The sequence below is a fragment of the Salminus brasiliensis genome, chromosome 12 (genome assembly GCF_030463535.1).
Source record: "Salminus brasiliensis chromosome 12, fSalBra1.hap2, whole genome shotgun sequence".
In the NCBI taxonomy this organism is placed as follows: Eukaryota; Metazoa; Chordata; class Actinopteri; order Characiformes; family Bryconidae; genus Salminus; species Salminus brasiliensis.
In genome coordinates this window covers 2,782,830-2,809,190 of record NC_132889.1, presented here as the reverse complement: position 1 = coordinate 2,809,190, position 26,361 = coordinate 2,782,830, and the positions used below count along the sequence as shown (strand labels likewise).

General features: G+C 42.2%; 1 protein-coding gene across 1 annotated transcript; it reads right to left on the bottom strand.

Moving 5' to 3' along the window:
* Window positions 1-85: 85 nt before the first annotated feature.
* On the bottom strand, window positions 86-26,076 carry cdhr2 (cadherin related family member 2). The gene is made up of 30 exons (XM_072694338.1): window positions 26,004-26,076; window positions 24,928-24,993; window positions 23,890-24,026; window positions 23,753-23,806; window positions 23,575-23,664; window positions 22,279-22,368; window positions 21,175-21,297; window positions 20,930-21,076; window positions 20,175-20,250; window positions 19,083-19,201; window positions 18,679-18,897; window positions 17,530-17,685; window positions 17,046-17,207; window positions 16,072-16,133; window positions 14,826-15,066; window positions 13,880-14,119; window positions 13,183-13,252; window positions 12,113-12,697; window positions 11,486-11,557; window positions 10,081-10,130; window positions 9,686-9,852; window positions 9,072-9,165; window positions 7,546-7,634; window positions 6,506-6,580; window positions 5,825-5,969; window positions 5,608-5,729; window positions 3,999-4,112; window positions 3,176-3,259; window positions 2,003-2,066; window positions 86-268 (listed from the first exon to the last, which is right to left on the bottom strand). Exons 1-30 carry the CDS (start codon window positions 26,074-26,076, stop codon window positions 122-124), a joined length of 3,933 nt encoding a protein of 1,310 aa, XP_072550439.1. The 3' UTR covers window positions 86-121.
* Between the last annotated feature and the right edge of the window lie 285 nt (window positions 26,077-26,361).

The window sequence follows — 26,361 nt, the reverse complement described above, 5'->3', positions numbered from 1 at the left end:
GAAATTTAATAATACTCAAAACCCCTTGAAGAAGGTCAGAGAACTGGGTTAAGTCTGGGTTGAGACCGTTTCCAGGCCCGGACGGGTCAGAGAGAGTAGGACGTAGCTAGCTGATACAGCTTTAGAGGTCAGTGGTGCTTAAAGAGGGGTTAGCTATGGTGAGGCCAGCGTTTGCTGGGCCTTTCTTCTGCCCTCTCTGCGCCAGCGCTGCTCCCAGCGGCTCAATGTATGGAGATTCACCCATATTCTCCTCTTCTTCCTCAATGATCTACAGAAGTAAAACACACACACATTAATAATAAAGACAGTGGTGTATGAGGGTGATTCTTCAATCAGGGGGACCTTTATGTCCCCAGGTTATATATTTATATATCTTAGGAATAAATTATAATATTTATTGTACTACCACCAACAATTTTGCTTCAAAATTCTTCTATGATTTCTATTTTATATATTTTGGCTCATCCTCAACCCAGATTTTCAAACTTTTTACAAATCTCAACTCATATTAACTAAAAAAAAAACACTAAATGCATCACATATTATTATCGCATTATATACACATTACGTCTTTTTAACATTAGCATATTTTTAAGTAATATATAAAATATATAAGATTCAACCTGATATTTCCCACTCTACAACACGGAGATGAGACACAGGAGCACATTCAGTGCAAGACTGTCCAGTGTCCATCAAACTCTATAACTCCTCCCTTAAAGTGTGACACTATGGTTCCTCTGTGAAATTCTCAATAATTATACTGTTTATATGTGCCATCATTTTAGAGGTGCATTTTGTAGTGTTTATTTTTATAGTGTTTATTCTTACACAAATATTTAGTATTTCTGATTCTGATTCTCATATTTAATTTGCAAACACTGACCCTAAAAGTGAGTATTCATCCCCTGCCGTGGATGAAAGATATCACCCCAGTGATGCCTTACAACTGACTGCTTCTCTGGCTGGTAAGAAGGTGGCTTGTGAGGAAAACCACAGAAAAGCCAACAATCACTTTGAAGGAGCTCAATGGCGCTCAGTGGCTGAGACTGGAATGAGTGGTGCACCAATCGCTGTCAAGATCTCTGCATGCAACTGGCCTGGGACGGGAGTCACCCAGCTAAAATGTGGGATAAGCTGGCAGATAAGCGAATCAGTTGTAAGGCATCACTGGGATGATATTTTTCATCCACGGCAGGGGTTGAATCCTCACTTTTAGGGCCAATGTTTTAGAATAAAATGTGAGAAATCAGAATCTTATATATTAAATATATTATTTAAAAAATATGCAAATGTTAAATAGATGTAATGATATGTAATACAATTTGTGTTTGTATTAAAGTAAATGGATTTTTATTTTTCATTTTATTGGAGTAGAAAGGTCTTGTTTGAAAGTCTATGTTGGGGACGAGCCAAAGTAGCAAAGTACTGATGTTTAACGCAATTAAAAAAATAGAAATCATAATAATTTGGGAGCAAAATTGCTGGTGGTAGTGGAATACATTTTTTTGAGTAAGGTACATGAAGGAAAGCATTAAAATGATGCATGGACACAAGGTCTGGAGTTCCATCCAGTAAAACACACTGAGACCCGTAAGAGATGCAGGTACACTCACATATTTGATCATTTATACGTACTGTGTGCCGAGAACAGCAAAGGAAAAAGCAAGGAAAAGCAAAGCCTGGTTAGCATGCCCCGTTTTTACCACTGCAACAACACACACTGCTAAATCACTATCAAATGCATACATGAAAACCTTGTATCTCCATATTTGCATTGTTGACTTTTGACATAAAGTGAATTTGCCTGTTGTTCTTTACACTGTGTCAGAATTGGACCAATAGAAACACTCCAAAATGACCTGGAATCAAATCTTTTTCCATTGACCCTACATTCAAAGTTAATAAGCTTTTTTTGGAGTTTTGGAGATACAAGGTTTTTAAGCAACAGTGATGATGATATTTGATATTTTAGAACACTGATATTTTAGCATCTTGTTACCGTCATTGCCATTGTGTCTTTCTCAGTCAAGGTCAGGTCAATGTTGTAGTCTAGGGAATTGAGGCTAAAAAACACAACGCACACACACACACACACACACACACACACACACACACACACACACACACAGAGAATATCAGAAAGTGATGACTCTTTCTTAAAGGTTGTTAGTGATGAACATTAGCATGGGAGAGTGTGTGATTCTCTGTGGAGCTTTAGATACACGTGCATGTAGATCTTATCCCCTAGGGCCGCTGTGGCTGCAGGTTTTCCTCCTAAACAACCAGCAGCCACACCTGATTCCACATGTCTCCAAACTGCTGATTGGATGCATGAGTGATCATCATTCTTTATACATATATTAAAGAAAACATCTTGTAAATCTAGTAGATCTTTTTAGGGCCTGTAGAAATGGTTCAGTATAGCACCAAAATTTCAAAGACATATTTAGTACTATGTTCAACCGTTAGCAGATAACAAAAGGGAAGAAAGATTAAGTAAAAAAAAATGAAAAAAAGAAAAACAGAAAACAAGAAAAAATAAAGGGAAAATATAAAAAACTGAAAAAAGGAACAAAAAAGAAAAAAGTGGGGGGAAAATTAAAAATGGGAAAAATAATGAAGAAAAAAAGGACAGGAATAAAAAAACTGGAATAAAAGGAAAAATAAAAAAGGGGGAAAAGAATAAATAGGAAAAAAGGAAAATATAAAAAAAAGAACAAAATGGAAAAAATCAAAAAAGGGAGAAAAAAAAGAGGAAAAGAAAAAATGAACAAAAAAGAAATTGGAAAAAGAATGAAGAAAAAAAAGAATGGAAATAAGAAACAATTATAAAACAAATAAAAATCAGGATAAAAGAATGAAAGGATAAAAAGAAAAAAGGAACAAAATAGAAAAAAGTGGAGAAAAAAATCAAGAAATGGAAAATGAAAAATCAGGAAAGAACCAAAAAAAAAATACTGGGAAAAAGAATTAATTTTAATTAATTAATAAACATTGCTTAGCCTCCCGTTCTGTGATTCTGCCCATATATTAGGAAATTATAACATTTATCAATAATGTATATTTAGTATATAGTTAGTTAGTATATAGTTTAGTATATCATTTTCCTTAAAATATCATTAACCAATTCTAAAAAGATGGAGAACGCTGCATGTTTGAGGATCTGCTGTACCTCTCCCTGTCTGCACTAGATCCATCTTCATCAAAGCCCAGGTCAGTAGCTGAGTCAATGTTCAGGTTCAGCACTGGGTTCGCACTGGAAAACAATACATTACTACATATTAACACAACATACTGTATACCATTACGTCACCAATGAATCAATCAAATGGAGTCTGCATATACAGTACACTAATCAGCCATAACATTAAAACCAATGCCAACTGCCTACTGAGTAACAGTGACTATCTGGTTCCAGTGGCACCTGTAAAGAAATGGGCTCCAAAACACCAGGCAGGTCTTGTGGGGTGCTCCCGGTATGCAATGGAGGTCAGTACCTACCAAAAGGGCTCCAAGGAAGGACAGCCGAAAGGTTTAAAGGAATGCTCATGGAGGTCCCACCTCACAACTTACAGGACTTAAAGGATCTGCTGCTAACGTGTGAAGGTGTCCAGATACTACAGGACACCTTCAGAGGTCTTGAGGAGGCCATACCTCGAGGGCTCAGAGCTGTTTTGGTGGCACGAGGGGGATTTTCACAATATTAGGCAGGTGGTTTTAATGATGTGACCCTGTCTTGACATACAGTCTGGTACACCAGGTACTAGCCACTACTACACTGAAGGGGAAACGCTACAACACCACAAACCCATAAACAGACAACGACATAAACAAAAGGAGCAGACTGGAAGTTGTAGAATCCTCGGTTGAAGAAGGTGCACTGGCTGAGAGTGCTGTGCCGATACTCCAGCAGGCTACAGGACCACAGAAACACAATCATTCACAGCCTGTCACTGTAAGCGTCTGTAGAGGGCAGAGGAGTGTGTTAGCCTTACCCCTCTCTGGTGTATTTGTTGGTGCCTGGCACAACAGGCCCCGCCTTCTGGCTCTCTGCTGCCACCATGGTCGCTGTGTTCATGGCCTTGGCTGCTTTCAGTTTTCTCCGATAGCTGTAAAGAGCGAACAGTGTGCACATAAACCAACCATATTAAACTGACCGAGGACAGAGACTGACCTTCCATACAGCGGTTAGCACTGACCACACAGTCTGATCTGAATTATATCTGTGAGCAGCACATTCTTACATACTGTTTAATTACAGTGACTAATTACTAAGCATTTTTATTATTATTTATTATTATTATTATTATTATTATTATTGATGATGGTAAAATTACTACTACTGTTTCTACCACTACTATTAATACTACAACTACTGCTACCACTGCATGTTTTACAAACATCACCATTACTACTATTTCTAATACTACTACAATTTTGTCTAGTACTATGTCTAAGAGTAATGCTACTACTCTACGTACTACTATTTCCAATACTACCACTACTACTACTTCTACTACTACTACTACCACTACTACTACTACTACTATTACTACCACCACTACTACTACTGCTACTACTGCTACTACTACTACTACTACTACCAATACTACTACTTATAATGCTACTGCCACTACTTCTACTACTACTACTACTTTTAATGCTACTACTGCTACTACTACTACTTCTAATGCTACTGCTACTTCTAATACTACTACTACTACTACTAATACTTCTAATGCTACCCCACTACTACTACTACTACTATTTCTAATACCACTACTACTACTATTTCCAATTCTACCACTACTACTACTATTTCTAATACTACCACTACTACTACTATTTCCAATTCTACCACTACTACTTCTATTTCCAATTCTACCACTACTACTACTATTTCCAATTCTACCACTACTACTTTCAATGCCACTACTACTATTTCTACTACTACTACTATTATATTACTACTGCTACTACTTCTAATACTACTTCTTTTTCCAATACCACCACTACTATTTCTACTACTTTCAATGCTACCACTACTAATACTACTTCTAATACTACTACTATTTTCAATACTACCACTACTACTGCTACTATTATTTTTATTACTACCGCTGTTATTTATTATTACTTTCAGTGCTACCACTACAACTACTACTACTACTCCTAATACTACATACTATTTCTAATACTACTAGTAGTGTTACTACTACACAGCACATTTGCCAGTGCTAAATCAACTGCTATTGTTAAATTAACACGGCATAGTGTTGAACAAAATCCGTGTTGATTTAACACTGACATTTTACTATTATTTCTACTACTACTAAAACAACTATTACTATTCCATTACTATTACGACTGCTTCTTCTTCGTCTTCTTCTACTACAGTTTTTTCTACTACTACCACTATTTCTATGACTACTACTACCTCAGTTACTACTAATTCTAATAATATTAATAATAATATAATGATTGTTTGGTCACTGTCAGTTTGACCTTGCATTGTTAGTAATAACAATAATTGTGTTAAAGATGTATTTCTAAGTAATAATAAATGATTACATGTTGAGGACAGAGTAATATGCGCCTAATTACCTTCTCCTAACGCACACGAGCGACGTGGTCATGACGGTCAGAACGATCACAAGTGCGCCCACCAGGCCGATCATGATGAACACCTCTAGCTTGTCCTCCTGTGGCTCGAAGGTGCTCGTCAGCTGTAAAATACAGAGTTTATATATATGGTTTATATATGACATATGTATCCATAATGTGTCTAAATGTAATTGTGTATTCATCTCTGTTTTCTTACAATGCCAGTCAGCCCATATTCCTGCAGCACGACTCCGTACTGTTCATACACTTCCGCCGTGTTCAGAATCCTGCCAACAGACTCAGAGTCTAGAGCCGACCCGTTAGGGAACACAAAGTACGCCTCGAGAAGAGTCACCTCTTTTCTAGAAAACAAACAAACACTCAATAAAACAATTCGGCTAAAAGTAACAGGAATGCAAATTTGACAACTTACCCCACAGGTGGGGTTAACTGTAAATGGAGAATATGGAATATTCTCACTGTGTGAAACTACCTCCACCATGTTTGGTGGCTGTGCTTTCCTTTGGGAGTCTTAGTTACAGTAGCAGTGTGTGAAACTACCTCCACCATGTTTGGAGGCTGTGCTTTCCTTTGGGGGTCTTAGTTACAGTAGCAGTGTGTGAAACTACCTCCACCATGTTTGGAGGCTGGGCTTTAGCTCACTGTGAGTTGTTAATCTGCTTCAAAATGGTGCTCTATTACAGCGACCCAGAGGATATTTAAATATTACAGAGTGAATTCTGTTTAACATGAACCTTAATAATTAAAACAAATTTTATGATGAAACATACAGTATTTTTTTATGATATAAAACCCTAATTTTGCTATTTGCTTTATAATATACGTTTCTAAGTACTGTCTCAATTCATTGTAATAAAAAAAACAGACCAATTCTTACCTCTGTGTGTTCCTTACTGTCTCAGACGACACCTTGACCACATGTACCATTGCTTTTGTGGCACCTATCAGGGCCCTGCAAAATATTCATAACAACAAAGGTTCTAAACTGCAAGCAAAATGAATGCGGACAAGTCAGTGCGCATTCAATATGTGTGATATTTCTCATTACCAGATTAATTATACCAGTTATTCAATCATTTAATCTATATGATTATTATACCATTATTCTTATTCATTTGAAGTTACGATCACAAAGTGAAATTCTTATCAGACTAGCAGGAAACAGAAATTTGTCTTATTTCTGCTTTCTAAGATTATTTATAAGTGCCCTAGAATAGAAAACTATGTTTACATTGGCAAAGTTGATTAATAAGAGTGTGACAGATGGGGAAGAGCTGGTTCTAGCCAACTGCTAGGCTAAAAGCTAAACCTACCAGACCCTACCAGAGTACCAGCATGCCAACTGGACTCGGAAAGGACACTGAGAGGACCCAGAGAGGACAACAGCACAACACGGTGAGTATTGTGGTGTGAATTCTCCAGAATACAAATTACAAAAAGTTCTTGTTGCAGTGTTAAAAGCTATACAAGGCTAGGCAAGGCTTTGCTGGGCATTCCCAGACTATGCTATACTAAGGCATTATTTGTGACTAATTAAGGCAGAGCTCATCATTTTGTTTTCCATTTTGAGCCCCACATAGTAAAAATGTCTCTGAGGTAAAATAACAGGGTGGTAAAAAGGCTTGTTAAGCCACATCTGAGCATCTTTAGCCCCAATGTAACTCACACTTACTGTTTATACATCCAATTAAAATAACTGTTCCTTAGTAAATGCATTCCATGGGACCTCTAACTTGAGAAAGCCACTTTAGATACGTAAAAATGTCTGAAAGCAGGTCGATTAATCTACATCAGCACTTCTGCAGGACACTCCAGGATAATATCGGTAACCTACACACTGCCAGTAAATGGTGGATCAGACTGAGCGGCCTGTTGAACTGACTCCACATGTACACAGAATCTTCTGATGGATCTTACCCTCTAATGAACGGTAAGTTTTCGTTGACATTTGCCACTGATGATTCAAATCGGAGACCCACCCTGAAAGATTTATCTACTGTAATGAGCTGAAAAATAAAGAACACAAAGGAAACTGGTCAGTCAGACACGCATAGACTAAACTGATACAACCTCACAGCACAACACAAAGAGAAAATAACCCAATTAGGCCCAATTAGCATTGTTTTATTATTAAGTTATGAATATTTGCCTGTATTTGACTTTATTTAATCCAGTGTTTATCTTAGTCCGCAAGAATGAACTGAAATGAACCAAGTAATTAGTGAAATCAATTAATTCCACTGCAATACTAATGCAGATCCTTGGCCAACATCAGGCTATATTTACTTCTTGTTATGAAACACCCTGAATAAGAGCATACTGTCGCTGTTAGATCATATTTCCATATGTTTGTTAATGTAGGGGGAAGCTACTGCAATAAAATGCAATATACAAAATGTTGTGGAGTCCCACAAGGTTCACATTTAAGGCCTGTGCTGTTCTCCATGAACATGTTAGCTAACAGGTAATGTCATCAGGAAGCATAAGATGCATTTTCAATTACTACTACATTGGATTCATCAGACTTTATTCCTTCTAATGTAAAGTTGCAATCTTGGAGATACAAGGTTTTTGCAGGTTTGTGCAGAAGTGTGTCTCTCTAGAGGATGTGACTTATTTACACTTAGGCCACGTCCACACGTACCCAGATGTTTTTGAAAAACTGAAATTTCCTTTCCCATGAAGAAGGAAGAAGAAAACACAAGGGTTTACTCCCAAATCACACACTGCTCCCTATGTAGTGCACTATGCAGGTTACGAAATTATGGATTCTAAATCTAAACAGAGCATCATATACCTGTAATAAATAAATATACATTTATTTATATGTGGAAATCTGAAATCTAGAGCTGTAGAAGTTGTAGTTTTATGAATTATGTAGTTAGGGTATGTACAGGGTATATATAGGGTATGTATTTGAGATTCAGCCAGAAACAGGCATGCGTTTTTCTCGGTTTTTCCGGTCTACATGACTCTGAAAACACTAAAAACATCTGCACCAAAACATCTGGAGAATGTTTTCAAAGAGCTCCATTCTTAGTGACCAAAAACGGTGTTTCTTTGTGGACGGGGCCAAAACCTAGACAATAATATACGGATACATGTGGGTGGGGCCTTATCAAAATCACACATTATGCCAAATCAAAGCAGAATAATACTACAGCTCCAGTAGTGTCATATCATATAATCTGGGATATCATATTATCAAGTTTGCCAGTATTAAGTAAACACAATGAGGGTTCAATTCAACAGCATGAGTGCCGGTTTATCACTGCTGCAAACCCCTACTGCAAACACTGAAGTGCATTTTTTTTCTGTTTTTCTATATCTGTTCTGTATATATTATAATAATATGCATAAATTATCTGCTTAACAACTTAGACAGAACAACTGAGACCAGTCAGGGGTTTTCTACATAGTTGGCTTATTTATTTTGTTCTTACTTCGATTGTCTCGTTTGTGCTGAGATCCAGGTTTTTCGCCATTACGTTCACCAAGTACTTCCCCTTTTTATCAGGGTCCAGAGACTGGTGGGACCTGAGGAAGAGAGACCATTAGCTTTTCTTTTTTTTTTTTACAAAGATTTGATTCACTGGTCTTCCTTTCACTAATCAGATCTAAGAGTTAGGCCCTTTGAAGCAAGGCCCTAAAACTGAACCCTGAGGGACTCGGCAATAAATGAGTACATTTTAAAGGAATACTGCAATGTTTTTCAACGTCCATTCATGTTTAAGAAGGAAAAACACTTCATAAAGACAAATGGAAGTCAGCTGCTACAGATATAGCAGTTAGCGGAGAGGTTAGACAGGTTAGGTTGGACAGATTACAGTGAAAGAGTCCCTCAGGGTTCGGTTTTAGGGCCTTTAATGTTTTCAATTTTTATGATCATTGTAGTACATCAGTAGTGCTGATCTAGAATCAGTGTCGGGCAAGAAAAATAAAAAAGCAAACACTGATCCCAGAACAGCACAGATGTTCAAAAATGATTTCATTCATGAATAGTCATGTAGCTGTACTCAATAATACATCATCTCAGAATGAACTAGGTGTGACTTGCTTGATTACTCCATTGTAGTTTCCCAGAGCGTCTGGCTGCTCGTTGGTCTCGGCGAAGAAAATGGGGCTGATCGTCTCAGGCTTATCACCGGTATCGGCCCCGACGAACTCCACCCCTATAACATGGAACGTGATCTTTGCGTTCTCCCCTGAATCTTTGTCTTGGGCCTAAGAGGAGATAAGCAGAGAGAGGAGAGTTTATGTACACACATACTTAAAATGTCCCGTTTTACAGAGAAGTCCAGCTACTGTGGTTGTTTTTTTAACACATGCGATGCGTTAAAAACTGCATTTGGAGATGTTCTTATGCTTTTCTAAGAAATGTGTCAATTGGAATTTTAATGCAAATCATGAATCCTTGCATTAATAATTAGGAATAAAGGCATCACCACTCACATAAACCTCAGCAACTGATGAGTCCTGCTCGACACTCTCAGAGAGCACAACTGTAGGGACAGAAATGGAGGTGGTATCACTAAACAGCTTTTGTGAAAGTGATTCATTATAATTAGAGGCACATTTTGGTGTGGTTTGGTGTGAAATGTGACATTTTTGAGAAACTTACTGATTAAGAATGTTTTTTTTTTTTTTTTTACAATGGTGGGGAATAAAACCAGACTGGAACCAGACTGGAACCAGACCAAAAAAAGACAGAAACCAGACGGAAAACCAGACGGAAATCAGACTGGAACCAGAAAGAAACCAGATGAAAACCAGACGGAAACCAGGCAGAAACCAGACAGAACCAGACTGGAACCAGATGAAAACCAGACAGAAACCAGACTGGAACCAGACAAAAACCAGATGGAACACGGGAGGAAACCAGACTGGAACCAGAAAGACACCAGACGGAAACCAAACGGAAACCAGGCGAAAACCAGGCAGAAACCAGACAGAACCAGACTGGAACCAGACAGAAACCAGACGGAACCTGGGAGGAAACCAGACGGAAACCAGACAGAAACCAGACAGAAACCAGACGGAAACCAGACAGAAACCAGACGGAAACCAGACTGGAACCAGACAGAAACCAGACGGAACACGGGAGGAAACCAGACTGGAACCAGATGGAAACCAGACAGAAACCAGATGGAAACCAGACAGAAACCAGACGGAAACCAGACTGGAACCAGAAAGACACCAGACGGAAACCAGGCAGAAACCAGACGGAAACCAGGCAGAAACCAGACAGAACCAGACTGGAACCAGACAGAAACCAGACGGAACACGGGAGGAAACCAGACGGAAACCAGAAGGAAACCAGACAGAAACCAGAAAGAAACCAGATGAAAACCAGGCAGAAATCAGGTGGAAACCAGACAGAAACCAGACGGAAACCAGACTGGAACCAGAAAGACACCAGACGGAAACCAGGCAGAAACCAGACGGAAACCAGGCAGAAACCAGACAGAACCAGACTGGAACCAGACAGAAACCAGACGGAACACGGGAGGAAACCAGACGGAAACCAAAAGGAAACCAGACAGAAACCAGAAAGAAACCAGATGAAAACCAGGCAGAAACCAGATGAAAACCAGGCAGAAATCAGATGAAAACCAGATGAAAACCAGACGGAAACCAGACGGAAACCAGACTGGAACGAGCCAGAAACACAGTCATGTGATATCTGCTAGGACCACGCTCTGTAAGGGTGCTACAGGGTAGCTACAGGTTGGGCTGGAGTTTGGAGCGGAAAGAGCATGGAAAGCTAAGCACCCTGGGTAGTTGAGATGAGCTTGGAGAAGAAGGGAGGAGATGGGGTTTAACAATTTTTAACATTTACAAGAAAAAAACAAGTTACCGAAAAATTCCTGGACTGGGATGAACTCAGGAGCGTTGTCATTCACATCCAATATCTCGATCAGGACAATACCTGAAAAAAACATGTGATAACCTTCAATAACCACAACCTCCTCAATGAACTGCGAGCACAAGAAGTACTCAGAACTAAACAAACAAACAAATCAAACAAAATAGCAATATATCGTAACCACTTTATCGACACATTGAGATACATAGTGTATCGGCAGGTTCTTGCCAAACAAAATACAGGGCACTCAATCAGAAGAGAGCTCATCTGCATATTTCAGTTTTAGGGCATTTCACAAATATAGTTTCCTCCAAGCGCACCAAAATGTGTCCCAACAAACCATGTGAGAACATTCTCTCTTCTGATTGGTCAGAACTGTCCGGGACGGGTGCTAGTAATTAATATCACGTTCTCAACCCAACAGAACCCCTCCAGACTTTGTGTGGGATCGAGCCAAGACCACCTCTTCTCAAGGGTCTCGGTGCGGTTGTTTTGGTCCGCAACCGAGTGCAATTACCATATTCACACCTGCTCAAATGAATGGCATCATGGGTAAAAAGGAACCAGAGTCGGTTTAACCAATGAAAACAGTCGTCTTAAAGAAGCTGTGGTCTTTACCGCTGGTGCTGTTCCTCCCCTTCTCTGTGTAAAGGTCAACCACTTGGGCCGTCATCTCCACCATGTCGCACTTCTCATAATCGATCTCGTGGTCAGCGGTGGCCCTGACGATGCCTGTGGGCTCCAAGGTGAACCACTCCTCTTCGCAGGCGCCCCACACTTTGTTGCAGTGGCACCGTGTGGAAATCAGCTCGTAGATCAGAGAGTGGTTGGTGTCTGCGTCGCTTCCGCGGATCACACCGACGACGGTCAGTGCCGGGGAGTTCTCCTCGATGCTCATGGTCAGGTCTGATGGGAAAACGGGGGGCGTGTCATTGACGTCCTCCACCTCCACCTGCACTGTGACAATGGCCTTGTGCTGGGCTAGGTCTGTGGCCTCCACCGTCAGCGTGTAGCTCTTGCGATCGCTCTCGTAGTCCAGCTCCACGTCCGGGTCCACCGTGATGACACCCCTGTAACCGTCGCCGTCGGGCTCCGAGCTGCACAGGAAGCTGCCCAGACTGCCGGAGGTGATGCGGAAGGACGTGCGGTTGTTGTACTCCGTCTGGTCAGCGTCGCGGGCCCGGATATAGCCCACCAGTATACCTAGGGGAGGATGACGGAACAAACGCTGAAGAGTCATCGAACAATGCCTATTAAACTTTTTGAGAAAAACTGTATGGACAAAAGTATCGGGACACCTGTTCATTTTTCATTTCTTCCAAAATCAAGGATATTAAAGAAGAGGTGATCCTGCTTTTGTTTGGGGAAAGATTTCTACTAGATTTTGGAGCATTGCTGTGAGAATCTGATTGCATTGAGCGTTAGTGATGTTGGATGATCATGATCCCACCTCATCCCAACTCCAACACCTTTGTTTGCTTTGTGTTAGAACTACCGGTGCTACAGCAGACCCACTGACACTGTGATGACAAGCATACAGTCAGTAGTGTAATATGATCAGTTAGAGGGCATCATATCAACCAGCTAGGCTCTCAGCTAGCTAGGTTAGCTCTTAGGCTAACGTCTTACCTTACGCATCCACATCACTGGAGCTTCACACACACACACACACATACAAAATGACTTGCCTCTTTCACTTTCTTTCACATGAAAGGTGTAGTCTGGGTCCAGGTACGCAGGCATGTTGTCATTGACGTCCTGAGGTAAGACACAAGATGTGGAACTGAAACACAATCTGAGACCATTAAAAAAAGCCTTAGAGTAACAGCAAACCAGTGACCAAGGTGGCTGACCAGCATGACCAAGCTGATTGACCAGTATAATGAGCATATCCAAACTAGTTGACCAGAACGACCAAGCTGAATGACAAACATGACCAAGATTGTTGACAAGCATGACCAAGATGGTCGACTGGTATGACGAAGCTGGTTGACAAGTATATCCAAGGTGGCTAACCAGCATGAACAAGCTGGTTGACCAACATGACCAGTATGACCAAGCTAGTTGACCAGTAAGACCAAGCTGGTTGACCAGTATAATGAGCATAACCAAACTGGTTGACCAGTACGGCCAAGCTGAATGACAAACCTGACCAAGCTGGTTGACAAGCATGACCAGCATCATCCTGGTCGCCCAGCTAAACCGTCAACCTCAGATGTAAACATATGCTTTGCTGGCGTAGAGCTAGGCTAGCCTTAACCATTAAAGTCCTGCTTGGACCATCTAAAAAACAGTTGCCAGCAAAAGCTGGATCTTTCAGCAAGGTACAGGGTGTCAAAGCACTCAGCCCTGTCCTTTCAGTGATAAACAAAGGCCCACACTCACGTCGACATTGATGACGGCCTTGACCCAGGACGATAGAGGGGGTGTGCCCATGTCTGTCGCCGTCACGTTCAATTCAATCACTCCATTCAGCTCCCACTCAATGGCCTCACGGTCCAGAATGCCTGTGCTCGATATCAGCCCGGTGTCCACGTCAATGGTGAAGTTGCCACTGTACTCACTGTCCTCTATGCCATACTGGATTTTGCTGTTGGGCGTGTTTGGCTCGTCATCATCTCTAGCCTACACAAATATACATGGAGAAATCCTGCTCAAGAACCAGTGGAGCAGACAGCACAAGCCCCCTGCAGTACCGACTGAACTTTGGATGAACATTAATATGTTGAAATCGGTCCTGTTGGTAATGCTAATAATGCTAATAATGCTAATTTGGCATTGGCGTCCCAATACAATTGAATACAATGAATATTTGGTCACTTTCTGATGGTAGATGCCCTACTTTGACATCAGCTGTAAAGTGAGAGCTACCTGCTACCCTGATGACATTTTCGGACTGTTGGAGACTTCTTTACCTATCTTGAGGTCTGGTCTTGGGCTGACCTTGCTAGGACGTCCTGACCTGGCCACGTTGCCAGGTGTTTTAAATGTTCTCCACTTGTAAATGATTTCTAACTGCTCTGAGATCTTTTTAACCCCCTTCTCAGACTCCTCTGCATCGACACCCTTCTTTCTGAAGGCCTCAGAGAGCTTGTTGGATCTGGCCATGATGGTGATCTTCACTTCAACCTCAATCCAGAGCAGACCAGACTAAACGTCTGAGGTTTAAATAAGACTGACTCCTCCTTCTACACATTTGAAGGAGTAATAAATGTGAGAGTTTTCCTTAATATGAAATTTCTATTTCTATTAATTCCATTTTATAAATGATGTTTAAAGATGTGTTCTTCTTTAGTTGTTTATTTAGATTTTGTGACTGGGTGTGTCTCACCTCTACTTGAAGTTTAAGGACGTTGTTCTCGCGCATGAAAACTTCGTAGTCTCTGTAGAACTGCGGGGTCTGGTCATTAATGTCGAGAATGGTGATCTCCAGGACGGTGGAGCCCACTTTTCCTCCTGAATCTTTGGCCTGTAGGGTGGGCGAGTAAGAGCTTATGCGTTCCCGATCCAACAGATTCCCGTTTTTCACATAAATGGTGCCGTTACTTAGGAAGACGTCAAACAGAGTGAGCCTGCGGATGAAAGGAAAATCCAAAGACACGATGAAAAGAAACTCCAACAGAACCTTATTGTTTGTAGTTTTCTCTAAATGCTGGACTGGACACTCCGTTGGGGGCCCTGAACTGCATTAGCTCATTAAAGCAGCACTATGTATTATTAGCAGCCTCAAAATCATGGTGATGCTGATAATAGGGAGAATAGCCTCACTGTCAGTGCTACACTGGGCTCGGTACGCTGCTAACTGCACTATCCCAGCTAGCATGGCCATGTTGGGCCTGTATGCTTAGCCCAATTGGGAACCAGGGTTTTTGTCTTCAGGTTCCATGTTGGCCCCACATATGGATGCCAAACTGGGTCAGTTAATTGTTAATTAATTGTCAGTTGACCAGGAGGGATTAAACATGGGTCCACCTAGAACCCACCTGGAACCCACCTAGAACCCACCTAGCCCACGTTCTACCCATGTGAGCCCAATAAGAGCATGTTGGGTGGGATGTAACTTGGTGGCTCAATGCATGAATTACACTCCACGGCTGTAGGGGGAGCCCAAGAGCAAAAAATGACAATTTCCCATAGTATTGCTTTAAAATAATAGTTTAAATAGGCCAAAAAGAACCAATTGATTACTGACCCCAGAGGCAGCCAATCCGATCAATCAATACTTGGTATCTGATGTGTGTGGAAGATGCTAATCTAACGTTGCTAACAAACGCAGAGCTTGGTCTGTAAATACACTCCCAAAAATGGTTCTCATCCCATCCATGTGGTTCAGAACATGCTTTGACTGAAAGTAGTCTTCAACAGAGCTGAAAGGTGGATCATTTACAGTCTACATTTACAGTAAAAAAAGCACACGTCAGATACCGAACATGTCTGTGTGATCGACTGCATCGACCACCTCCTTTTAAATGAGCTAACATCAAAACCGCAGCTACGACAGATCTGATGGAAGCACTGTCGTGTAGCCCTCTGCAGAGTGAGCAGATGGCGTGCCCGGCAGCAGCAGCAGTACGTACATGCTCTCCGGGAGCAGTCTGTAAGTGAGGAGACCCTCGTCCAGTGCGTCAGCGTCTGTCGCCTACCAAACACAAACCCGAGAAAAGAGAGTGAGTGAAGACATCCCTGCTGAAAAATCCAGCCCAAGACCAGCTTCTGCTGGTAGCTAGTTTTCGATGGTTTGAGCTGGTCTTTAATGGTTAAGGTGGTTGAAAAGCTGGTCATCCAGACACCTGGTGAACCAGCTCTTGACCAGCTTAGTGCATGTTGAATTTGATGGACTAGCTGGTCTATCAGAATGACCAACTTCACCAAACTAATCATCAAGCTGGTCAAACTGTTTGGCTAGTTTGGTCAGCCAGCATGACCAATATAACCACGCCTTAGTCATGGTGGTCCACCACCATGATCATACTGGTCATGTTGGTCATGCTTGTTGACTGGCTTGGTCAGGTTGGTCATGCTAGTAGACCATGACCAACTTGACAAAGCTGATCGTCAAGCTGGTCAAACTGGTTGGCTAGTTTGGTAAAGCCGGTCGACCAGTTTGGTCAGGCTGATCCGGCTGGTCAGTCAATGTAGTCATGGTTGTTATAAACAAGCTGGTTATAAACAGCTTAGTCTTGGTGGTCCACCAGCATGATCATACTGGTCACATTGGTCATGCTTGTTGTCTAGCTTGGTCAGGTTGGTCATTATGGCAAACCAACCTGACAAAGCTGATCATCAAGCTGGTCAAACTGGTTGGCTAGTTTGGCACTTTACCACTTGACCAGTTTGGTGGTCATGTTTGTCGACCGGCATTGTCAAACAGCCTGATGGTCAACCAGCGTAGTCATGACCAAACTGGTCAACCAGCGTGCCAATGTGCTCATGCTGGTCACAGGCCATCTAAACCATCAAACTCAGACATGCTGGTCAAGAGCTAAACATGTCAACCAACTGGACCAGCCTGACCAGCTCGAGCAGAGGCAGCAGGTTTGTCTGTGCTCACCGTTACTGTTCCCACAATGGTTCCATATGGGCAGTGTTCTTCAACCTGCAGTTTATAAGTGTCCTGCTCGAACTGCGGGATGTTGTCATTGATGTCGTTGATCTGAATAGTGACTGTAGCCCTAGACACAAATGCAGGGATGGAGAAATCAGTCGCGACAACCTGTGTGGATAGAGAAAGAGAAGAATCATGTTAAAGGAGAGTTCCTGAGAAGTTCCACAGTAGCTGAGAGGTTCTTAGACCTTACAAAGACTTCCATGTGAGTCACTGTTTCATGGAGGTCACATCATTGTCATCTGAGGCCAGTTCACCCACCTCAGAGTCTGCTCCTCACCCACTCTAATCCCTGTAGATGTAACTGATCTTAAGCTCACATGCCTGTCCGATCTACACAAAGCCCATTCCCCCTAATCCAGGATAATTCTGCCATAGCTCCCAGCTTGTGGGGCTGATCTCTAGAACTGCCAGTCCTCCACACACCCACCTCCACAGTCATTGATGTTTGTATCTCATAGTCAATAGCGTCTGGGTTCTTCACCAGGATCTGCACGGCACTGTCCGAAACGCCCAGTGTCGGGGAGATGGAGAAAGCGTCCTTGTCTGGCCCCTCCAGTTGGAGCGTGAAACGGCTGTTGTCGCCCTGAAAGTCAGCAAAAGACAGAAAGAGTCACTCATTGGTCAAATGCTAGCTTTTGTGGAGCATATGCAAGAACCCAAGTTGGAGCTCCAGGGCTAATCAGACCTTAAGACCTTATTATAGAGCACCCACTGGCCTCTTAACTTAGCCCATGGCTTACTGCACACCAACTTATCTAGAACCTGTCTGAGCCCATCATGAATTTTAATGTTGCATGTTTAATTCATGCAAAGCTTCAGAACTTCCAAACAGCTTTTTTGGTTCTGGTGTTTTTGCACTTCCACCCAAGATGATAGAAAAACATGAATTTTGCAATTAATTTAATATGACCGACCAAAAAATATCTAGTCTGATTTGCGGATGACGTTAACTCTACTTACCTGCCAGTTATCTAACTACTGTAATAAGCTCTTATCACGCATGCCAAGGCGTGGTCCCACCTTCCCAAGGAACAATAAAAGCAGTTCAAAGGCCGCTGTTAACCCTACCAGATCATAAATTTGAGGGGAATCAACGTCAAACTTACGATCTGTAAAATATTCAGTCATAAAAGAATGCACTGGAGCTCAACACGCTTGTAGGAAAACACTAAATAATAATACTGTTATGCCAGTTAACCGATGCTGACCGATGCTGAGTGATGGGGGAGAGGGAGGGCCATCTCCCAGGGTTTAGTTATGATCGCTGGGACTCCCAGCAACAGACTGGGACAGCTGTGTGGCAATCTCTTGATGGTCAGACCAAGGCTTAGATGGCTGGCCTCACTCGAAGGCCCCACAGAACCTGTTTTGACAGATGCTTTAGCGCTATTGTCTCAACGTCTCGCCACGACTTTGGCTCTCTGATTTACTGAGGAGATCAACACGAATTGTCACAAGTGCCCGGTAAAAATGTTTGCACAGTATTTAAGTTCTGGAAAATCTGTGGCCTTCACGGAGAGTTACTGTATGTAGTGGGAGTGTGTAGTGGAAGGCCAGTCAGCTAAAACCATCTCACCAGGTCTGGGTCCTTCACCCTCATGTTGAGGCCTAAGATGGAGAGGTCCACAGACGAGTGCTCGTCGATGTTTCCGGTGAAGCTGCTGGACACTGTGCATGTGTCGTTTTCACACTTGTAAATGGTTGGCCCGTTGTCATTTATGTCGCCGATGGTAATCCGTAGCATCTCCGTCGTGCTTGCATAGATGCCGTCCACGTTGAGATTGGCTTCAGTTGCCTGAAGATAAAAATGAGCAAGCCCATGAGTTCCAGAAGGAGTTAATCATCCCACACTGACCATCAGATCAGATCTTTCATCATTCTCACTATACAGTGTTTAAACATCAGGCATGGAGCCAATAGTGTCACGTTTTTCCAAAGTTGCTCCAGAGAGTCCTATTCTATTGGCAGTACTTCTCTTACCTTAACAGTCAGCTCTACAGTAGCATCAATGTGCAGCAGTTCCTCTCGGTCAAATACGGTCTTGATGGAAACGACGCCGCTCTCCCTGTCGATCTGGAACAGGTCTGCTGCGTTGGTATCTGAGGAATATGACAGGGGTATCATGCATGTTCTAGCTAATGCAGACGGTCCAATGGCAGAATGGTGGAGCTACTCCTACGCAGGGAGCTACTTCCAGGGTTCTTTAGAGAACATATCGAATGTGATTCTGCCCCTGATCTAATACTGAGTATCAGCCGTTAGTGATCCGATCCGGTCTGATCTCTGTGTGTGTATAAATATTAATCCAGCCCCCCAGTTTAGATCAGACGAGCTGTTGATTAATCTGTTCAGTTAAATCCCTTTATTTTCAGTATCAGTTTCTATAATCAGACATTCTGGACTGAATGATCTGATTGATTTAGTTTTATAGTATGTAATATATTATAATCCAGTCTGATTCTCCTCCCTGACCAATCAGCTCCCAGCTCCTTCACAACACTGCAGTCTGATCGCAGGTAAACACTCTGGACTGATATCTGTGTTGTTGGTCTACTGGTGTGTAATAACTGGTTTATAGTGGGTGAATGTGTTGAGTGTGTGTTGGGGTTTCTATAGCATGTGTGTTAGCATTAGCGTTAGCCTCCACTCGGTTCTGAATGGGTTCTTCAGAGCTGGTTTACAAACAGAGAAAGGCAAGCGAGTGGTTCTCCGGTTCTCCCGCTGGTAAAACAGAGCGTTTCAGTGATGGTTTTTAAAAAGGGACAGATATTATGGTCTGTGTTCAGGTTCCACTGTAAAATAGCTCCACACCGCTCTGACTGACTTTCAACTCTTTTATTTACCTTCTGAGAACGTCCGCACTGCTGCTGCAGGACGGCAGGGTAGTAATTTATGTTAATGACGCCTTGAGGACACCACAAAGACTCGAAACTGGGTTGAGATTAAAATAGCCAGTACCCGATCCGTTAAAATATGCCTGGATTAGCCCCAAAACCCTCATGTTTACAACCATTTGGATGTTTAAATGTTTCTGCTTTATTATAGCCCAGCAGTGATGCACATTTTGCTCACCTTCAATGCTGTAGTAGATGATGTCATTGATCCCTGTATCTGGATCTCTGGCTTGGACTTTAAACACAGACGTTCCCTGCAGACAACCATATCACATTTTATTTTCCCAGCGTTTCATCTTGATATTTATTCCAGATTTCTAGAATTTAGATTTCTATAGTTTTCACACATTAAAGTCAAAAATAGCCTTTTATTAATTATTTAGCTGAATTGAACTTCAAAGACAGAACGATCTGTTGTGGCTTTAAATGAGCATTAATCAGTATTTAAGAGGGGTGTTGAGGAGATGAGTGAAGTAATGAGGTGGTAAGATGAGGTGGATTAATGGGAGTACATAGGATTTGAGGAAATAGTGGTGGAGTAAATGGGATTTGAGGAGATGGGGTGGATGGGGTGGAGTAGTGGACATAGAGGAGATTTATGGAGTTATGGGGCATTGAGGAGATGGGGTGGAGTAATGGGATATTGAGGAGATGAGGTGGAGCTGTGAGGCATTGAGAAGATTGGTGGAGTAATGGGGCATTGAGGACGTGAGGTGTAGCTGTGAGGCATTGAGAAGATTGGTGGAGTAATGGGGCATTGAGGATGGTGAGGAGATGGGGTGGAGCAGTGGGACATTGAGGATATTGTGGTGGAGTAATGGGGTGTTGAGGAGATGGTGGTGGTGTAAGGATTAGTGCTCTCTTAAAGGGCTCCTACTCAGAGTCGCAGCAGTTCCCTGAGGTCTGGGCCCCGTGGAAACAGACAGTACGTACCACAGGGGAATTCTCGTTGACGGTGGCCATGTTAGGAAGGTTTAGGAACACGGGATCGAGATCTGGGACATCAATCACTGTGATGAAAGCCGTGGTGGTGGTGGACTGGACATAGTTGGGGTTTCCAAGTAATGGCCCCCCACCGTCCTGTGAAGCACAAAGCATAAGCAGTGAGTAAACCTGCTGGATGAGGCTGATCACACAATCAGGCAATCAGACAACCTCCTGGCGGGTGAGGCACTCACAGAGGCGTTGATCTTTATCTGGTAAAATGCGCTCTTGTCTGTGAAGCTCAGCGGCTCATTCAGCACGATCTGTCCTCCTCTCGGCGAAATGGTGAACATGCTCATTCCATCAGCCGGGATGACCTGAGACAGACGCAGAAGCACACAGCCTGGTCACTGGACTGGAAAGTGGACTGGTTTTGAATGCACATGGCTGCGATCTGCATTCAAGCCCAGTTTAACTGGCATCCCATTGCAGTTGCTACGGTGTTGAGACTATAGTGAAATTATCGTTTTTTGGTAAGTGGTTGCTATGGTATCCCATGTAGTTTCTAGATTGCTAGGTTTCATTTAAGGTGGTTGCTAGGGTGGTTGCTATGGTACTTTAGGTGGTTTGTCATTCTTGGTGGCTGTTTGTTAATGATTGCTATGGTATACCAGGTGTTTTCTAAAGTGTTTCTCTGGGATTTGCTAAGGCAATTCAGCTGGTCACAATGGTGTCCCAGATGGTTGCTATGGTGTACCACCTGGAAAAACCTCAGCAACACCATTGCAACCACCTGGGACACCATAGCGACCAGGTGGTTGCTATGGTGTTGCTAAGGTGACCAGGTGGTTGCTGTGGTATACCAGATGGTTGCTAAAGTGTTTCTCTGGGATTTGCTAAGGCATTTCAGCTGGTGTATACCTGCTATACTATAGCAACCACCTGGGAACACCTCAGCAACACCATAGCAACCATCTGGGACACCATATTGACCAGGTGGTTGCTATGGTGTTGCTAAGGTGACCAGGTGGTTGCTATGGTGTTGCTGAGGTGTTCCCAGGTGATTGCTATGGTATACCAGGTGGTTGCTACTAAAGTGTTTCTCTGGGATTTGCTAAGGCATTTCAGCTGGTGTATACCTGGTATACCATAGCAACCACCTGGGAACACCTCAGCAACACCATAGCAACCATCTGGGACACCATAGTGACCAGGTGGTTGCTATGGTGTTGCTGAGGCGTTTCCAGGTGGTTGCTATGGTATACCAGGTGGTTGCTAGGGCAGTTGCTATAGGGCTTCACGGTGTTGCTTAGATGTTTTACTGGAGGTTGCTGGGGTGGTTGCATTTAAGCTCTTACTTGATAGATTTCATAGCTGACGATTCCAGCAGTGTTCAGGTCAGGATCCGTGGCCAGGACGGTCAGAATTGTACTGAGTACAGGAGTGTTCTGCAGAAGAGATCAGACAGTGCAGTTGACAGACAGTTGACCGATGCCCACAGGTGAACCGCAAGGTCATCGGCCGGGTACCACTGTTTTTACTTTGGGTTAAATGAAGCTCAGTGGCAACTTGAGCCAACAGTAAAAGTGCAGAAAAAGGCTAAGCCTCTCAGGCCGAGGTAACGCTAAGGCCAAGGCTGCAGTGTAATCAGCAGGGATTAGCGAGAGAATTACCCAGCCTCACTCTCCAACAGGACGGATGCTATTAGGAACATCTTTAGCACCTCAGAATCCCCACCACAAAGCCCGGAAAACAGCCCAATCTTATTTGCGTACATATTGAATATCATTTGATATCAGTTGCCCTTCACTGTTTACAGGGACCAATGACAAGGACCAATAGACAGTCATAAGGATACACAACACCTACATAAGGCTTATTCCTGCAAATGGCATCACGACTTGATGACACCAAAACTGGCCCTTAAAGTGGGTTCTTTAGGGTCCTTCAATAAAGGCAATGGTTCTGTATAGAACTTTAAACTCAATGAACCACTTGTTCGAGTGTCTTTGTGTGGCTAAATAGTCTATAGATTATCTACAGGGAAAATGTCTTGTTGATGGTTCTCTATAGAACCTTTAAAAAATGGTTCTCTATAGCACCAAAAGGGCTCCACTATTATCAGTGCTGTGGATAACCTTCAGAGTGTTATTAGAGTGTAACCCTCATCACAACAGACTGTTGTTGGAATATGCCTTTAGAAATATTGTATATACAATACGTGGACAAAAGTATTGGGACACCTACACATCTGAACCCATAGGCAGCAGAGCATTGGAAACTTTTCAGGGCACTCAGCCCTGACCCCGCTCTGTAACTTTACGTGGAGCTGCTCTCTGTGGTTCCTCCTAAACACTTCCAGCTGACTTCTTGTTGTTGGTGCAGCGGTGTCTCCTATTACATACAGAACCACGCTGGAGTTCAGTGAGCTCTTCAGAACCTCCCGTTCTTTCACTGATGTGTGGAAGAAAGGCAGACTGCAGGACTAGGGGGCTTGATTTTATACATCTGTGGCAATGGGACTGAATCAGACACCAGAATGCAGTGATTAAGAGGTCTGTCCCAATACTTTTGTCCTTTTTGTGACTTTTGTTGAACTTTGACCTTCAGACAAATGGAAGGCAACATTTTTCCAGATGAATTTCTGGACTCACCTCTGGCACTTCGATGTTGTACGGTAGGTTCTGGAACTCTGGCGCGTTGTCGTTTGCATCTTCCACGATAATGGTGATGTCTTTGGACACCTGAAGAGAAAAGGTTTGGGGTCAGAGAGCCGTGTTACACGACACCTGGATGCCACAGTGCATCGTGCTCAGCATGAGTGGAACTTACCTCAGCGTAAACTCCATCGCTGACAATAATTTCCACTGTGAAGTACTCTCTGGTCTGGGAGGGAAGGGAAGGCAGACAGTAGGTTAAGGGCTCAATGCTGCTCAATGTGTTAATGCGAACCTTAAAACTGGACCTACCTCTCTGTCCAGCGTGTTGTTGATGAAAGTCTCACCGGTGCCCTTATTCACAGTGAAGTGATAGTACTGGTCTCTAATACCGTAGGTCAGCACATCACCGTCGAGGTCATACGCGTTGATTTGGAAGGCAAACTCCCCTGTAGAGAAAAAAAGAGTAGTTTAATTAATATCATTTCTATTCATTTTTAATATCACTTTAGATTACAGTTACCCAACATGACTTTTTGGCAGTATTTCTGCAGTGTTATCAGTGTATCACTACAATAGAATGTCAACTTAATGAAAAAAATCATAATCTGGCAGCTCTTTTGAAGATATACTAAGATTACCATAAAATAATGTTGCTATTGTTGGTTGAGAGTAGTTATATATTATATATATATATATAGCCCGGAGCTCTAACCGCTGAGCCACCACTGTCCCAATATATATATATATATATATATATATATATATATATATATATATATATATAAAATCGGAAGCCAAATTCCATCCAAAAATGTCACAAATGGTATATATGGTTGTCTTGTCATATATATATATATGACATATATGACATATATATCATTTGTGACATTTTTTATATATATTTGGCTGACTAGCTAGTAAGCCTTTCACTTTTTCACGACTTCAGAGGTAGGTTGTCTTTGCCATCCTTTTAGACTTTTACCCATTTAAGGGATATCGATAACAGGGTTGTGGGTTCGATTCCCGGGCTCGGCAAGCTACCACTGTTGGGCCCTTGAGCAAGGCCCTTTACCCTCTCTGCTCCCCGGGCGCTGGAGTTGGCTGCCCACCGCTCTGGGTGTGTGTGTGTACTCACTGCCCCTAGTTCACTAGTGTGTGTGTGAGTGTGTGTTCACTACCAGATGGGTTAAATGCGGAGGACACATTTCGCTGTACAGTGACAAATACGTGCACCTTTACCTTTACCGTTACATATATATATATATATATATGATATCAGGGATCATGTTGTCTACCATATGACCTGCATAGGCCTGCATAGACGTGTGTAAGGTGTTTCAGCTCTACCTTTGCGGAGATCTTCTGATAGATGCTCTACAGTCATGTTGATGACCGGCACAGTCTGGCAGTAACCTGAAGAATCCACACAAAGTGTTAGAAAAGGACACAACACACTTTAAGGTTATGGACACGGGTTCCTAAGGGCCCATATCCTACAGCTTCTTCCAGGAGGTCCACTAATAGCATTTGTGTTCATTTTATTTTTTCATGATTAGTCAAAGCTTGCAGCTGAACCACATGGGCGAAGAAACAGACTTCTAGAAGAAGTTTAATGATCAGATGAGATAAAGGTGTAAAGAATACTGGAACAGCTGTTAAGCATGGTGGTGGGAGCATCATGCTCGGGGCTGTTTTGCTGCCTGAGGAACTGGTACAGTGAGGTTGGATCACCTCCTTAGACTGCCGCATAATCCATCGGCTAGACAGTTTAAACTTGGACAGTGACCAACAGTACAGTGACCAGCAAGGGGGACATTTTCGAAGCTTTTGCAATACTTCCAAACTTTCTCTTAAAAGATCATTTTAATTATAGTGAGTAAAATTTAGTTTATTTGTAGTTTTAATTTGGTACAGATTAATTTTTTTATTATTATTATCCTCTTGATCTTGATCTTGATCTTGATGTGCAGAAAATATTATGAATTATTTGTTAACCATATATAATTTTTTGGAGTCCCACAGGGTTCAATTTTAGGGTCTCTAAATGTATGAGTATAAGTATGGGCCTACATCCAGGCCTACAACAGTGTAGCCCAGACTCCTATAAGGCAGCCAGTTATTTACACATATCAATCTTAAAGGTACAGCAGCAAAAATAGTCTGTTTAGTCCTAAAAAGAATAAAGAAAGATTGGGAAGTGGTCATGAGAGCTATGGTTTATTACCACAAACCGTAAGTCATTCTTCTACCAGCAATAAACCTCTTTCTTCTGCATGCTTCTTCAACAGTTATAAATAAGAATGATGACCGTGGCTCTGCATCATCATGAAATTGCTCAGATAATATTGTGGACTTTGGGCTTCTGCTGTATAACAAACACGAAACCTCAGCTCATCCCTTTCACCTGCTGCTCACATACTTACAGGTGGTAAAGAGGCCTATCAGCAGAAGCAGTGAGTTCCCCATTCTTCTGCCGTCCGTCTGTGGATGGAACATATCGTAACATTAAATATTAATTTGCTGATATTGGATCATCCATGAAAACATTTCTCTCACATCCAGTTATTATTCTGAAATGAAGTAAATGGACTTAAGGATCCAATATAATTATGTAACAATATTAGGAGAATTCAGAAAGTCTCTCAGAAGCATCATAACATTCACCCTAATGATTTGGATTATTTCATATATATATATATATATATATATGAGGAAATAAACAGATTTGTTGAGCAGGCCTTACTGTAAGTTCTATTGTCATTTAGATGGAGTCAGATCTTA

Excerpts from the sequence above, each read along its gene's own strand:
- cdhr2 (XM_072694338.1), bottom strand. The coding sequence starts at position 26,076 with ATGTTCCATCCACAGACGGACGGCAGAAGAATGGGGAACTCACTGCTT. Across the intron at positions 24,027-24,927 it reads ATCAGAAGATCTCCGCAAAG|GGGAGTTTGCCTTCCAAATC; the intron begins GTAGAGCTGAAA and ends TTTTCTCTACAG. Across the intron at positions 19,202-20,174 it reads CATCTACTACAGCATTGAAG|ATACCAACGCAGCAGACCTG; the intron begins GTGAGCAAAATG and ends CATATTCCTCAG.